The sequence below is a fragment of the Pipistrellus kuhlii genome, unplaced genomic scaffold (genome assembly GCF_014108245.1).
Source record: "Pipistrellus kuhlii isolate mPipKuh1 unplaced genomic scaffold, mPipKuh1.p scaffold_m20_p_11, whole genome shotgun sequence".
Lineage (NCBI taxonomy): Eukaryota > Metazoa > Chordata > Mammalia > Chiroptera > Vespertilionidae > Pipistrellus > Pipistrellus kuhlii.
This window is the reverse complement of record NW_023425416.1, coordinates 24,302,263-24,316,817: the sequence shown is the minus strand read 5'-3', so window position 1 is coordinate 24,316,817 and position 14,555 is coordinate 24,302,263. Positions and strand designations below refer to the sequence as shown.

Below are 14,555 nucleotides of genomic sequence, written 5' to 3'. Positions count from 1 at the left end.
CGCTTTTGGCGGGACAGTCCCGATTTTTAACAATTTGTCCCGCAGCATTTGGAAAAAATCGGGACTTTTTTAAAAACACCGTGGGACACGGGACAAATTGTTAAAAATTGGGACGTCTAGTCATCTTAAGCTTGAAGCTGGGTGAAAGGGGAGGCCACGGGGTTTGAAGTAATGGTACCTAACACCAGCGGCTTACAGCGGAGCTAAGACACTCACACAGGCATCAGAGAACCCTGAAGAAGAGAAATGAGCCCCTCACAGTACGTGGGCAGCCAGTATCGGGGTGCAGTGTCTAGGCATGGGGGCAGGTCAGAACTTGGGTCTCCGGGGCCCTAGAGAAGCAGTGTGCAGCCCTAAACCTAGCCCCGTATACTGGCAGTGACACCTTCAGTTCGGAGGGGCAGGACTGAGCAGGAGAATTCACAGGAAATGCAACAAGAAGGATCGATTTGAGAGAGTGACAAGAACGTGTGAGGAAGAGAGAGAAAGAAATGGACATTGTAATACAATGAGGAATGTGCCTACAATGTGTTGGGCTCAGGGTTAAGTGGCTTGGATTTTTTATGGGACATAAACCCTATCCGCAGCTCTGAAATAGGTGGCAGTATCGCCTGTTGTGTGCATGAGTTAACTCAGATGGAGAAGGAAATGACTGGCCCACAGTACATGGTAGCAAGTAGCATTGCTGGATCCACAGCCGGGTCTGACACATAGCCTGAGTTCCTCCCTTTGGAGTGGTTAATTAATATCCCCATTCTGAAGATGAAGAAACTGAGGCTCAGAAAGATTATGCAACATGCCCAAGGTTACTCAGCGGGAAGGGCAGGACCAGCTATTTATGGGTCTCAATGCAAAACGAAGGTAGGGGGCTCCTTGTTTTAAACTTATTAAGAATTTTAAGGCAGTGACCGCAGAGCATAGATCAACCATGGAGCCCTTCTGAGCATGAAGCTGGTCTTGGAGCCAGGATTGGATGCCCAGCCTCTGAAGCTTCATCTCCTCCTCCCTCCTCCCAGCTGCAAGTCCCACCTCACAGTGGCACACGGCAGTTTTGAAAATGTGAAGAGGAAATCTGGAATAATGTAAGAACAGTGCAAAAATAATCATCATGGTAGTAACAACAGGTCTCTGTTCCTGGTGCTTTGCATATTTTTCCCTCCAAGTCCCAAAGCAACAGTGCAAGGTGGATCTGTATTCATTCTGCAGGTGAGAAAGTAAGACCAGAGACGTCCGGTGGTTTACCCAAGGCCACACAACCAAGAGGAAGTAGAGCCAGGGTTCAAACCTGAGGCTGTCCAGCTGCAGACCTCACACTCCTTAATGGAATAAATTGAAGCTAGTGGCCCTGCCAGAATTGACCCTCTGCATGGAAGGATCAGGAGTGACTAATCAGGAGTGTCTGATGTTCTGCGAATGAATACCAGGCCTAACCCAGCTGCCAAGTGACCTTTCCAAAACACAGCCCGGAGATCTCATGCTCTCACTAAACACCCCTTTATGGCTCTTTCCTGGCCCAAACCTCTTAGCTGGCATTCTTCACCTGACCTCTGCTAACCTCTCCAGCCCATCTCTACTTCCTCGGGGACCTCCAGTCAGATGCACTGGCTGGCCAGGGGAGATAAGAGTGCTTACTGCTGAGCAAAGGGAGCTCCGTAGCTTCTCCCAGTAGGAAAGGAAGCCTCTTGAGACCCAAGTAGAGTCACAAATCTCTTGGAGAAAATCTTGAAGGGTGCCAGATGGCTGATGCCTGCAGAGATTGGTTAGACTGTCTGCTGCCTGGACAATCGGTATTCAGGGAGGCCCCCTTCCCATCCCTCCTCTTCCTCCCCAGCATCCCACATCCAGCCACTCACCTAGAGGAATCCAGCCATTTCCTAAAATCCTGATGCTTCCTCAGCTGCTGAAAGCTAAGACCAGGAAGAGCTGGAGGCCCCAGAATGGGCACAGTTAGGGAGAGAAGGAATGTTTTGACACTCTTGTGCCTTTCTCTTTCATGCAGAATTAGAGGGATGGGCCTGAATGTCTTGGATTATAAGAGCCTTCCAGAAGTCTCAGATTAGCTTATTTCCACCTCCAGGCATATAATATGAGGTTTCAAGTGGTTAACATTCCCCTAGTAAGAAAACACATATTCCCCAAATTTAATGGGAGTTATAGTAAAATCATCATGTTTCTAAATCCTTAATCCACAGGGGAGGATTTTAATTCCTGAAGGCACCCCAATGTTAGCATTTTCGGGAACACTTACGGTGTAATTGAACCTTATTATTAAAACAATAGGTGGTCTGCTTCCTTTCTCTTCACTTAAGGAAAAAAAAAATGAACCACAATTCATAAACTAGTCTCAAGGCCCTTTATAAACTGAAAAGAATTTGTTTCCAAGCAGGACAGCTTAGAGAAGTGTGGGAAGCTTGTGAACCAAGGAATGGAATGTTCCTCTCATGGACTTCAAGAGGAGGCTCTCTGTGTTGGACCCTTAGCCTTAAGTGCTCACAGCAAGCCCACAAGGAGATGTAATTGTGTCACATCTACAGATGAGGCAATAGAGGCCTAGAGATGACAACTGCTTTGCAATGGTCACATGACCTGCATTTGGGGGCGTTGAGATTCAAGGCCAGATATCTCCAGCCTTCAGTGCCACATGGCCCCCACAAACTGCTCTCAGGGTCAAGCAATGATGAAACAGGCAACTCTTCTTGACCCCATGCCAACCTCAGAGGTTATCACCTTTTTTGTTTTTATATCAGTATAAATTGAATGTGTAAAAATTGCCATTCTTCTTAATTCTGGCAAATCCTCAGAATTATGAAGGATTATTTTGGAAGAGTTGTGTGGCCTTGGGCAAAGTCATGCCAATTTTCAGCCATGGTTTTGACATCTGTGCAATTAAGATAACACCCACTCACTGGTTGCTGGGCAGATTAAATGAAAAAATAGTAAAAGAGCTTATCACCTTGTCAGTGCTTAATAATTGTAGGTCCTATTATTGAATAAATGGTATTTAAACAATAACGTATCTGTTGAATATGTGCCCTGTGTTTGGTGCTGAAATGACTGTATCTAATTCCCCACAACCTAGGTGGTAGATACTACTTTTACAGAAGAGGAAACTGAGGCTCAAGGAGGTTACACAGGAAATGGATGACTGGGATTTGAACCCACACACACTGAATTTAGAGGGCATATTTTAACTATCATGCTATCTGACCCTCCAAGAAATAAGCATGGATAGACATTTCATGTGGCCAAGGTTGATCTTGATGACTTGCTTTTGTTTTATTAATCCCCATCTAACTCCTTCTTGGGAAATGAATGGTGTTTGTGTGAGAGCCTCACTCTCTTAAGGATACTACACTCAGAAACCTCCATCAATTGTTTGCAGTTTTGCCTTCTCATAAACTCTCAAAAGCAAGCCTCATGAGGTCACCAGAGCAAGTGGCAGAGGTGGTGCTCCTAGAAACTCTTTTTGTGCCTGATTTCTCCCCAGAGAGGGCCTTGCTCCTCGGGTTACAAGGTGACAGGAATAAAAACTCAGCTAAGAAGGCCTCCACTGACTTTCCTTCATTATTTATTTGCTTCTTTATTTGCACCTCTTCCAGAAAAGATTGGAGGTAGAATTTTGCATCAAAGATAGCCACCAAAATATCTGAGCAGGCTTTTTACTAGAACACAGTGCAGCTTCGGGTACAGAACATGTACACTGTGTTCTAGTAAAAAGCCTGCTCAGATTGGCCAGAATCAGAGAGGCGGTCTATTTAAAAAAGAACTAGTGTTGCCTCAGAAGTGGGGGGTAGTCTTATACAGCGAATATAGGCCTAAACCTATGTTTTAACTGTAAAATTAAGGGGTTGTCTTATACGCTGGAAAATCTCGGGGGGTGGGGGAGTATGTATATATCATGCTATCATGCTATCTTACCCTGCTCAGTGCCCACAGAATAAAGAGGATTTCAAGGTTTCCTGGTCTTCTCCAACAGAAGAGGCTTCCAGAAGGAGGCGCTGTGGGACACCTCTGACACATGGTGTAGGGCTCACACCAAGGCCCATGCACAGAAACACTTTCTCCATTTTTTTTAGCTGCACCTCTAAAGGAAGGGAGGACCCAAGGAGAGAGGAGGGAGGGAGGGAAGGAAAAGAGACCTCCTCTTCATTGTCATTCCTTGTTATTAGGAAGCAGATTCTTCCACATCAATTCTGAACCAAGCACCCCTCTGAGAACAAAGAGAACCAAGCATGTCCTGGCTGCCTTTGGGACGGCTGGCTCTGTGGGACTGAGGGCAGGGGCTGCGCACAGGCCATGGTTCTGTCTGTGGTTCAAGAAGGGCTGTCATGGCAACAGCCAATGTCAGGTGTCTGGGGCTCCCCCGGTTCACGTGGCTAATATTTCCTGTGCTCTGAGCTCGGCGTGGAAGGATAAAAAATAAACATCACAAAGCCTGACTTCAAAGAGTCCCCAGTGACTGGGAGAGGCAGGTGCACAAATGGATATCCTATAGCAGTGGTCAGCACACTCATTAGTCGGCAGAGCCAAATATCAACAGTACAATGACTGAAATTTCTTTTGAGAGCCAAATTTTTTAAACTTAAACTATATAGGTAGGTACACTGTTATTTACTTAATTAGGGAACTCATAAGCTGACATTTTCTAAGAACATCCTCAATCTGATTGAGGTATACTCAAGGGGCCAAAGAGCTGCATGTGGCTCACGAGCCACAGTTTGCTGACCACTGTCCTAAAGGACCCATTAACACTTTCTACCACTATCTAGGGAGCACCTCCTCTGTGCCAGGCATTGTGCCGCATGACAGGCATTCGGAGTGACCCTGAAGCTTGGAGTCTAATTTCAGTTTGCTATTTAGGATGCTGTGAGAGCTCAGAGGAGAGTTTCTACCCAGACGTAGAAAAATCCTGGAAGATGGTGTGGAGATGTAAGACAGAAGGGGGTAGAAAGGGAGCTCTGTGCAGGAGGAAGAGCATGATCAAATGCACGTTGGCACGAAATGTTTTGTACGTAGGACACTACAAGGCTGGGTGTGTGTCCATCCTTCAGTGGTTGGTTCTTGAGATTGAACTTGGAGCCCCTGGAGCACGGGCTATAGCAGCGCCATGGGAAGCTGATGGGCCAGTCCAAGGCACAGCTCCTGGAGGCTCTGAGGAGAAACATGTACCTGGGCATACCCTCTTTTACATATAGTCACGTTCATCCATATGTCCTCCCATGCAAGTTCCCTGGAGATGAGTCTCACGCCCCTGGTGTGTAGTCTGTGCTCATAGCGTGCTCTGATAAACCCTTTAAAGAGCAGCTTTTTTAATGGGGGGGAGGAGAGAGGGTAGGGGAATATCTGTAATACTTTCAGTGACAAAAATAATAGCAGCTGTGGGGGTTCAGAGATAGATCAAGATTACACAGTTATCGAGAACGTGGCAAGGTTGCCGTGCAGAGAGATATGTCCCCCCCTCTCTCCTCATGGACCAAACATCTCCTTTCTTCTCTCAGACATCAGTCAGGGCCCTACTGCAGGCCAGGCTCACATTGTCGTACTTGGTCATCACTCAGCTCTGTAGGGTCTGTGCAGTGGCCCCTGTTTTGCCAACGAGGTGCCTGAAGCTTGGAGATCTTCACTAACCTGCCCAAGACCTCTCTGTCCTGATAGAATCAAGACCAGATCATAGCTACATCTGCTTCACACCTGCTTCTCTGAGACTTTCCACACATGCATCCTTGGCGTTCAGGCCTCAGTTCAGACGGGAACTCTCTTGATCTAAAGAGGCCACCGTACTTCCTTTCATAGCACTAATCCTCTCTGTCGGGACAGCCCCAGCTTCTTCTTCATCTGCCTCTCTCCCCCAGCTCCACGAGGCAAGGACCTCTTTGGACTCCTTTACTACTCTATCCGTGATGCTCCAAGCAGAGCCTGGGACATGGAAACCCCAGCAAATGGTTGCTTCGTGAACACAGCCATCTGGCTGGCCCCTACGCCTGGCCCTCTCCACTGTCCTGGCACAGCGCAAGCTGGTGGCCAGTGGCCCACCAGGAGCTTGTGAGGAGCTCCTGGTGACTGCAGACCGCCTTTCTGAGTCCAGGACTTTCTGGGCTTTTCATGGGTCAGAGCAAGCAATTGCACAGAGTTTCATTTCTGCTTCAGTGAAAGGACTGTCCAGCAATATTCTGTGTGACAAACATTTGAGATTCATAAATGAACAGTTTTCACAACTTGTGTTTCAGGATGATTCAGATTCATTCTTCTTTCTGCCCTCGAGTCAGTGTTAGGGTTGCACTGACCTCGGACACTCATCCTTGCAGAGTATGGGAAGCTCACTGTTGTCAGCAGGCACTGTGAGTGCTCGCTGTGAACGTTGCTCTGTATTGGCTCTTACTTTTGATCATTTGTATTGCTATTTCAGTCCGTTCATGTGTACACGCACTCATAGTGTTTATGTTGGTTAATTGCTGTGTTTCGTGGGGTGCCACCTTAATTGTGATTTTGCTCCTCTCTAACACTTTCTTGTCCCCAAATTATTTTTTCCACTGAACATCAGTGAGGACCATCAGCCCTAGAAAAGTGGGTGACAGTCCTGAGTATTTGGGAAAGAATCCTTGCACCCCACCTCAGGACCTCACTGAGTTTCTTGAACCACCATTTTTTTGTTTGTTTATGACAAGGCGTGTGTGTTCCTAAAAGTCAACACCTTAGGTAAAATGAGGACATTGGGTGAGGGGCACAACCCTCAGAGACATCACCAGTGATGCATAAAAAGAAATGAAAGGAAAAGCATTAGCACAGCTTTACACGGCATCCTGGCTGAGAAGCACAGGTGCTACAATAAGTATGGCACTTGACCTTGAAGAGACGTGGCCTTTGCTTGTGGAAGTGGCCGTGGGGAGGGTTGTGGCTTGTGCATTACTGTGAACAGGTGGGAGGAGGGTGGTCTGAATGGGATGGAAAGTTGTAGCCATGGATGTAATGGGTGCAGCTCCTAACAGGGTGGACCAAGGAGCTGGTTGATGTTCAAGGTGTGTCCGTGTGCACGTGTTGTACATTCCTAAATGGCTCACTTCCGCTAGGCACAGATTCCTGCCATCGCCCGGTATTTCTCAGCAAGGCAGTTTTGCATAAACAAATGGGAGGTTCCTGTCATCCTCGGATTACTCCCTCATATGTTAGTTGTGTTGGAACAAGCTCATATATTGAAAGCAAGTGTCCTAGCAGAACTGGCTGTCCCTGATGGACTTCTCATCCTTCCCTTGTTTATTCAGACTGGACCAAGAGGATTGAGTACCAGCCCGGCTCGGGGAGCGTGCCCCTGTTCCCTGGCATCCACCTGGAGACGTGCGACGGGGCTGTGTCCTCCATCCAGCTCACCACGGAGCTGCAGACCAACTACATCGGGAAGGGGTGTGACCGGGAGACCTACTCGGAGAAATCCCTTCAGAAGCTGTGTGGTAGGTTTTCCCCTGTGGAGGGTTCCTTTAATTAATTGTTTTTAAATGTTATATACAAAGCATATCTGATTATAGTATGAGAGTATCAGCCCTTCCCACCACGTTGTGACTCCTGGATGAATATTGAGTTTATTTGGTGTGGTTGAAGCCATGGTTGGCAGACTGCGGCTCGCGAGCCACATGCGGCTCTTTGGCCCCTTGAGTGAGTGTGGCTCTTCCCCAAAATACCACGGCCTGGGCGAGACTATTTTGAAGAAGTGGCAATAGAAGAAGTTTAAGTTTAAAAAATTTGGCTCTCAAAAGAAATTTCAATTGTTGTACTGTTGATATTTGGCTCTGTTGACTAATGAGTTTGCCAACCACTGGGTTAAAGGGTCAAAAGGCACAGTTTTTGGCATCAGGCACATCTGACCCCGCTGTTTACCCATTGTGTGGGGAAGGGAGGTGACAAAGCTTCTATTCTTTTCCAGTAAAACGGGGATTAATGACACAGTGTGTTCCAGAGCACCTAGCGCAGGTCCTGAAGAAATACGGCTTTCCTTCCACTGTGCCCGTTTATAGAGGCACCTGACAACATGAAGGGTGCTGTCAGTGACCTGGGGAGAGGTTGGCCTCCTCCCCACAGGACCAGCACATCATTTGCAGGGCCCAGGGCAAATGGAAATGTGGGGCCCTTATGCAAAAAATCCTGAAGAATTTTAATAATGAAACCACAAAGCATTCAACCAAGCTGGGGGCTCTGTGAGGGCCCGGGTCAAATGCCGGTAAAGCCCGGCCTGGCTGCCCACGTCAGAGAAGGCCTTGGGTGGGGAAGGAGTGGGCAACGTGAAGGTGTCCAAGTGTGGGGGAGGGGCCTACCTCTGTGAGTGGGGAGATGTGCCACAGGAAGGAGCAGGCCGGGAGCTAGGACAAGGGCTGAGAGAGGGGTGCTACCCAGGTCACTTCCCTTTATTGAACACCTGCTTAGTGCAACCTGCCAGACTTTTCACATGCATCTCTCTCTTTTTTATTTTTTAATATATTTTATTGATTTTTTACAGAGAGGAAAGGAGAGGGATAGATAGCTAGAAGCATCAATGAGAGAGAAACATCGACCAGCTGCCTCCTGCACACCCCCCACTGGGGATGTGCCCACAACCAAGGTACATGCCCTTGACCAGAATCGAACCTGGGACCTTTCAGTACGCAGACCAACACTCCATCCACTGAACCAAACAGGCTTTGGCCACATGCATCTCTTTATTGACTTCTCTCATCCTCACTGTGAGAAGGGTGTTCTTCACTAACTTTAGAGATGGGAAATGTGAGGCCCAGAGAGGTGACACCCATAGAAAGTGACAGAGCCGGAATGTGAAGGCGGGCCTCTCAGAAGGAAAGTCTCTTTAGCTCAGAACCTGAGATTCTAGGCCAGGCCTTGGGAGCTAGGAGGGAGGCTGTCCCGTCAGCCTGTGGAATTAGAGGATGCTCAGGACGGTGGGGATGGTCCCGTAGACGTGGTGAATGAGACTGTTGGTGTGTCGATGGGCCTCTTTCATCCCCACCCGAATACGTATGTGTTATTTCTTCTTTGTTCTCTTCAAAAACACTCAGGAACTCACTTTGACTCTGAGGCAGTGCTATGGGGAGCTTAGTCTTGCACCAGGCCTGTATTTGGGGGCAACTACATTTCCACAAAGGAATGGGGGCTCCTGAGCACAGTCCAGCCTGCCATCCCCTCTGGGGGGTCCCTCCATAACTGACTTTGGAACATTTTCCCCCATCAACATAGTTACACACACACACACACACACACACACACCCCTTCATCAAAATTGCTGGTTGCCCAAAGAGCCAAGGGAAACTTTGGGAGCTGAATGTGAAATACACCCCGCTTGGGCATCACCGTGTTCCATCTATTATGTCACCAGGCCGGCAAGGAAGGCCTGCGGGGACACAGACTTCTCCAGAATGATGGAGCTGAGCAGGGCCATCCCCACATCCCCAGCAGCCCTTGCAAAAATGGATGTAAGGGGCCCGCAATATTCAGAAAACTGCCTCTAGTCCTCTCCCCCTCTCTGTGGATGGAGACGCCACCCCAGACAACATCTCACTGTGAATGAATATCCCATTTCGCTCCCTGTGCACCTAAACGATCACCTAAATTATGAGTCCATTCGACCCCGCTGCCACCCTGTGGGGCACAGCCATTTCCTAAACTCCTCCAGGTCGCCAGGCGGTGATGGAATCGGCTTGTTAAAGATCAGGAGGGCCCAAGGGCACACACTTGTGATTTGATCTTGAGCACTGCTGGGTGAGATGAGGAGATATGGGGAGTGAGAAGGCTTTTCTGTGGGAAGAAACTTGAGCTCAAAATTGCGCACGGCTCATTCCCCTGGGCTGCCAGCTCGCCTTGCAGGGGGGAGAGGAGTGGGGGGAGAGACAGGTTAATTCAGCCAAGAAAGCAGTTTCCTGAAGGCGTGTGCAAGATGACCTGGCGCTCAGGGAGACCCTTTGTTGGGAGAAACCCGCGTGTCCTTTTGGTGACCTTCCCGATAGTGCCACCCTCCGCACTGATGGGAAAGAACTCTGTCTGAGCAGCCCTGATGGGCAGTGCCACGCCAGTTTCCCTGTTCAGAGTCTGGATCTTGAATTCCGCTGAGATGGAGCTAAGGGAAAAGGGCAGAGGCAAGTGAGTGGGACTCAGATGCCCATCTGGTGGGAGAATCTCCTTCAGAAGGAGGCAGCACATTCTGAAGTGACTGCCAGCGAGGGAAACGCAGGCTGGTGGCTCCCAAGCGGAGCCTGGGTCTCTGGTCCCTGCAGGAATCCAAGGTGCTGCAGACAAGCCTCTGTGTGCCTCCAGTGGATGGTAGGCGAGTTTCTCACGGGGTCTCTCAACCAGGGTACTGCCATGAGCCTCCGCATTCATGCCTATTCTATTCTACAAATCTTTATTGACTTTGTGTAGAAACAAGGAGACCAACTAGGATGTGATTGCCACAGTCTGAGGGAGAGATAATGAGTTCGGAACCAGGGCAGAGGCCGTCAGGATGAATTTTAGACAAGAGTTAGGAGGCCAAACCGGCAAGATTGAACGATTCATTGGCTGTCAGGAGTGAGAAAGAAGGCGTCTGAGATGACTCCAGGGTGAGCATCCAGCTGGATGAGGGTGCCTCCCGTGAAAGCCAGGAACCCAGGGCAAGAGCAGAGTTGGGGGCAATGGTGGCAGGCAACCGTGGAACCTCCAGGTGGTGCCTCACTCTAGCCTTACCCTCAGTCCTCCTGAAGACCTGCTTCCACCTGCCCATCCACCCTCACGGCCCATTGCCTCCTGATGCTCTGCCTTCTTGGCCAGCATGGCTCCTTTATCCCTGTGCCTGGCTTGTTCCCGTCCCTAAGGCTCATTTGTGTTTCTTTCTGCTCGGATGCTCTCTCTCCCCCTGCATCATTCTAAACCCTTCCCTTTAGTCAGTATTCTCCTGCCCTCTGTGGTCACTGGGGGCCGAAGGGGAGTTGGGGGGCCATCCTAGGAACTTGCCCTTGTGCCTTTGTATTCCTGCATCTCTTCTCTGCTGCTGTGGTTGTGCAGGGACCCAGGCAGGGGTGTCTCCTCAGAGGAACCTGGATGTCTGGTCATCGCCCATCTGCTTCCTCTGCCTGCAGCATGGGCTCCATGAGGAGCAGTGATTGAATCCTGGTTAGGGGGAGTCAGACAGTAACTGTACAAAGTCTGCTATCAGAGGGGACCTGGCAGGTACTTGAAATGGCCTCTCTGGTTTTTGTTTGTTTGTTTTCACTTATCTTTATTGTTCAAACTATTACCTACGTCCTCTTTTTTCTCATGGACCCCTTCTAACCCAAAACCACCCCCCACCCCGGCCTTCACCACACTATTGTCTGTGTCCATGAATGGTGCATATTGCATATATGTTCTCTGGTTGATCTCTTCCCACTCGCCCCCCACCCCTGCCTTCCCTCTGAGACTCCACAGTCTCTGTTCCCATTGAAGTGCCTGGGAGCCTGAATTAAGTGGTCTTAAGTGCCAGGAGGCAGGTGTATTGCTGCCTGAGGTTTGTACACTGAGACTCTCCCACTCCGCCTTGAAGTAAAGATAATCAGGGCCCCGAACCCATGCCCCCTTCATCTTATGGGGCTGGACGCAGTCCCTGCTGCCTTTGCTTTGCAAAGAGCCAGGCTTCCGGGAGAAGTCAGGCAAAATCGCATATCACTTCCTCTTCGTCCCGAGACTTAAGATGAAGGTCTCTGGCGCCTCAGCCCCTGGCTCTCCGGAGGTGACGTGTCACGGAACTGCCCTGAGTATGAAATGCGTGGGAAAGCCTTTGGGAAGACAGACCTCTTGGTCAAATTAAATCTGACATTAACCACGGCCCGAGAAGAGGCCTGCTCCCATGACCTTCCATCGCTGCCCATCACGGTAAACAGAAAAGCAGTGCGTGACGCACATGCCTCCTGGGCCCCGAGGCCAGCGGCGGCACCTCCCGCACCCGTCACCCCGCAGCTCTCATGTACGTGGAGGCGTGAACTGAGAGGACGGGTCTCATGAAGGAAAGGCCACAGGATAAGAGCTGTTAATTCAAGCGATGGGTCTTTCAGAGCAGCTCAGGCCGCTGGACATTAAGTCATTCTCAGAATTCACACGCTTGGGAACTGGGAGGTTTTCATAGAGGATCCATTCATTCACTCAAGTATTTGTTAATTCAGCAGATATCTGTGCAGAGGTTTTGTAAGGTAAGGAGACCACTCAATTCAAGCTCCTGGGGAAGACAGACTACATATGGAAGTTCACCGAGAATCACCGACAGAGGCTTTATACCCTCAGAATAGCCCAACCGCAGGGAGTGTAGTCTCCAGTGCGCCCCCAAAGAGCCGGGGCTTCCAAGGGACAGTGTTGGCCCCTAGTCCTAGCCAGTGCTTCTATTCCCAGAGGGCAGAAGCAGGCCTCTGACTTTAAGGAAAACTTGTGCACACCCTTTGGGAATCTGATTCAATCACGAATCTTACATCAGCCAAAAGCTGCACACACTGACTCATAGATGGCAACCGTGAGCAGTGAGTTCCTCTCCGGATAGGCCTCTCTCTTTGAGGTGTTTTAGGCAGCTCCCATACAGCATACCCCCTATCCTGGGGAGAAGGTTTTTGTCTACAGTGACCTTCCCCAGGCTGGTCAGCAGCTGGTTATCTGTGGTCCTGCTCCAGGAACCTGGCTGACGGCTCATCCAAAGCCCAGCTTGCTTCTCCTAGAGATTCTGGGCCCTGGAGGAGCCCCTCTTGTCCAGGATGCCAGAGGTACAGTGACAGTGTGATTGTAGGAACCACAGGTTTGAGCTCTGGAGAGGACACCAGAAAGTCATCCGTGTCCACACTGAAGGCATGCAGGTGGAGACATGGAAACTACAGCTGCTAATGGCACCCAAGTGGCTTATCAGTAGTATATAACAGGGTATGCTGCAGTAGCAGATGACCCCAACATCTCATTGGCTTAAAATAACCAGGGTTTACTTCTTGTTTCTACCCCCTGCTTTTCTTGGGTTGACTGTGACTCTGTTCCATGCTAACTTCCTGCTGGGATCAGGCTAAAGGAACAGCCTTTCTAGAGCATTGTGGCTCACATGGCGTGTGGAAAAGACCCATGATGAACCATGAACTGGCTCTCAGAGCATCTGCCCTGATATGGTGCATGTCACTTGCACTCACATTTCATTGGTCAGAGCAGGTCACATGGCCAAGTGATATCAGTGGGTCAGAGAAGCATGTTGAGAGTAGGATGCACCTTCCCCCCATGCAGTCCTAATAGGACGTTTGTCAAGAGAGCCTCCCACTTCCCCTAAGACTCTCTATCCCTGGACTGCTCCACCCTCCAAAAATAAAAGACTTCCTACTGCGTCTCTAAAGGTTGGGCCCATTTCTGTCTACTTCTCACTGCATTCTCACGGCAGTACCTGGCATACGTTAGATGTTACACAGCATTTATTGAAATAATGTGGAGATGATATTGCCATTTGTGGGAATGAGGCCTCTGTCCTTGATTACAATGCTGCTTCTCCCCTGAGACCTTCCCGCTTATCCTCATCCTTTCCCGTGCTGTGGTGGACCATGAGGAGGCATGCCAGTCTCCATTGCCACAGTCCCAGCTGGAGATGCTAAGGATTCTCTGCCCTCACCAAGACCATCTGGAGCAAACCTTTCAATTAAGAAGTCCAGACAGTGACAATTGCCCCCAGGGTTCTCACATCACAGCGTACCCTGGAATCTGCCTCAATCACCCCCAGCTCTATCGCTGGCTCACAGGAGCTTCCCCAGCCTGAGAGAGCTCAGGGACCTTGAATCAAACCTCACCTCTGCTTCCCAACCCTCTGTGCCTCATCACACCACAGCTGCTGTGCCCAAGACCAGTGCGGCCTCTCAGCTGAGTCCAAGGGACTTTGTGGAAGTGTCCCAAGGAGCATCTGAAATACACCGAAATGTGCAGACGAGGCCACACCATCTCTGCAACTGATGCATCTGTTTACCCACTGCTCTCCACGGAATTCCTTGGGAAGATATGAGAGAGAGAGAGAGAGAGAGAGAGAGAGAGAGAGAGAGAGAGAGAGAGAGAGAGAGAGAGAGAGAGAGAGAGAGAGAGGGAGGGAGAACACGAACAGCTTTGGGAGAAGGCAAATCTCTGTTTAATTGCACGGAGGAAAGAAATACAAGATGTTGAGTTTGCAGGAATCTGCACCATCTGCTTAAATGCAGCTTGATGCTTCCTTCCCTGTAGGTAGCATCTGTGGATGCGGCAAGTGGCCTGCTGCCCCCGCACCAGGGAAAGCAAGGGAGCTCTGCATCGGTGGCCTTGCAGGCCATACGCTGTTTTCAACGTGCCCTTCTGTAGACAGCGGCCTGCATAGGGAGCGGGGACCCAGGTGACTGGGCTGTGCTTGGCAGGACACTCCACTGTGTGGTAGAAAGAACACTAGCTAGGTGTCTGAGGGCTGGGCCTGCCTCCAGCCTGCTGTGTGGCTGTGTGAGCTTGGTCGCTTTCCCTCCCTGGGCCTCAGTTTCCATGTTTGTGAAATGTGCAAGAGGTTCTAAGGTTCCCCTCCAGGTTCAGTGACAGATGCATAGGGAGGT

The 14,555-nt window shown here is 49.8% G+C and overlaps 1 protein-coding gene across 3 annotated transcripts in view; it reads left to right on the top strand.

The window, feature by feature from the left end:
• CLSTN2 (calsyntenin 2) overlaps positions 1-14,555 on the top strand; it is a 507,781-nt gene that overhangs the window by 421,557 nt on the left and 71,669 nt on the right. For all 3 annotated transcript variants that reach the window (XR_006741125.1, XM_036431289.2, XM_036431288.2), the window contains exon 6: positions 7,260-7,445. Coding sequence is in view for 2 of the 3 variants with exons in the window: in XM_036431289.2 (XP_036287182.1) it covers positions 7,260-7,445 (186 nt within the window). In the remaining variant the exon portion in view is untranslated. The remainder of the gene's footprint in view (positions 1-7,259; positions 7,446-14,555) is intronic.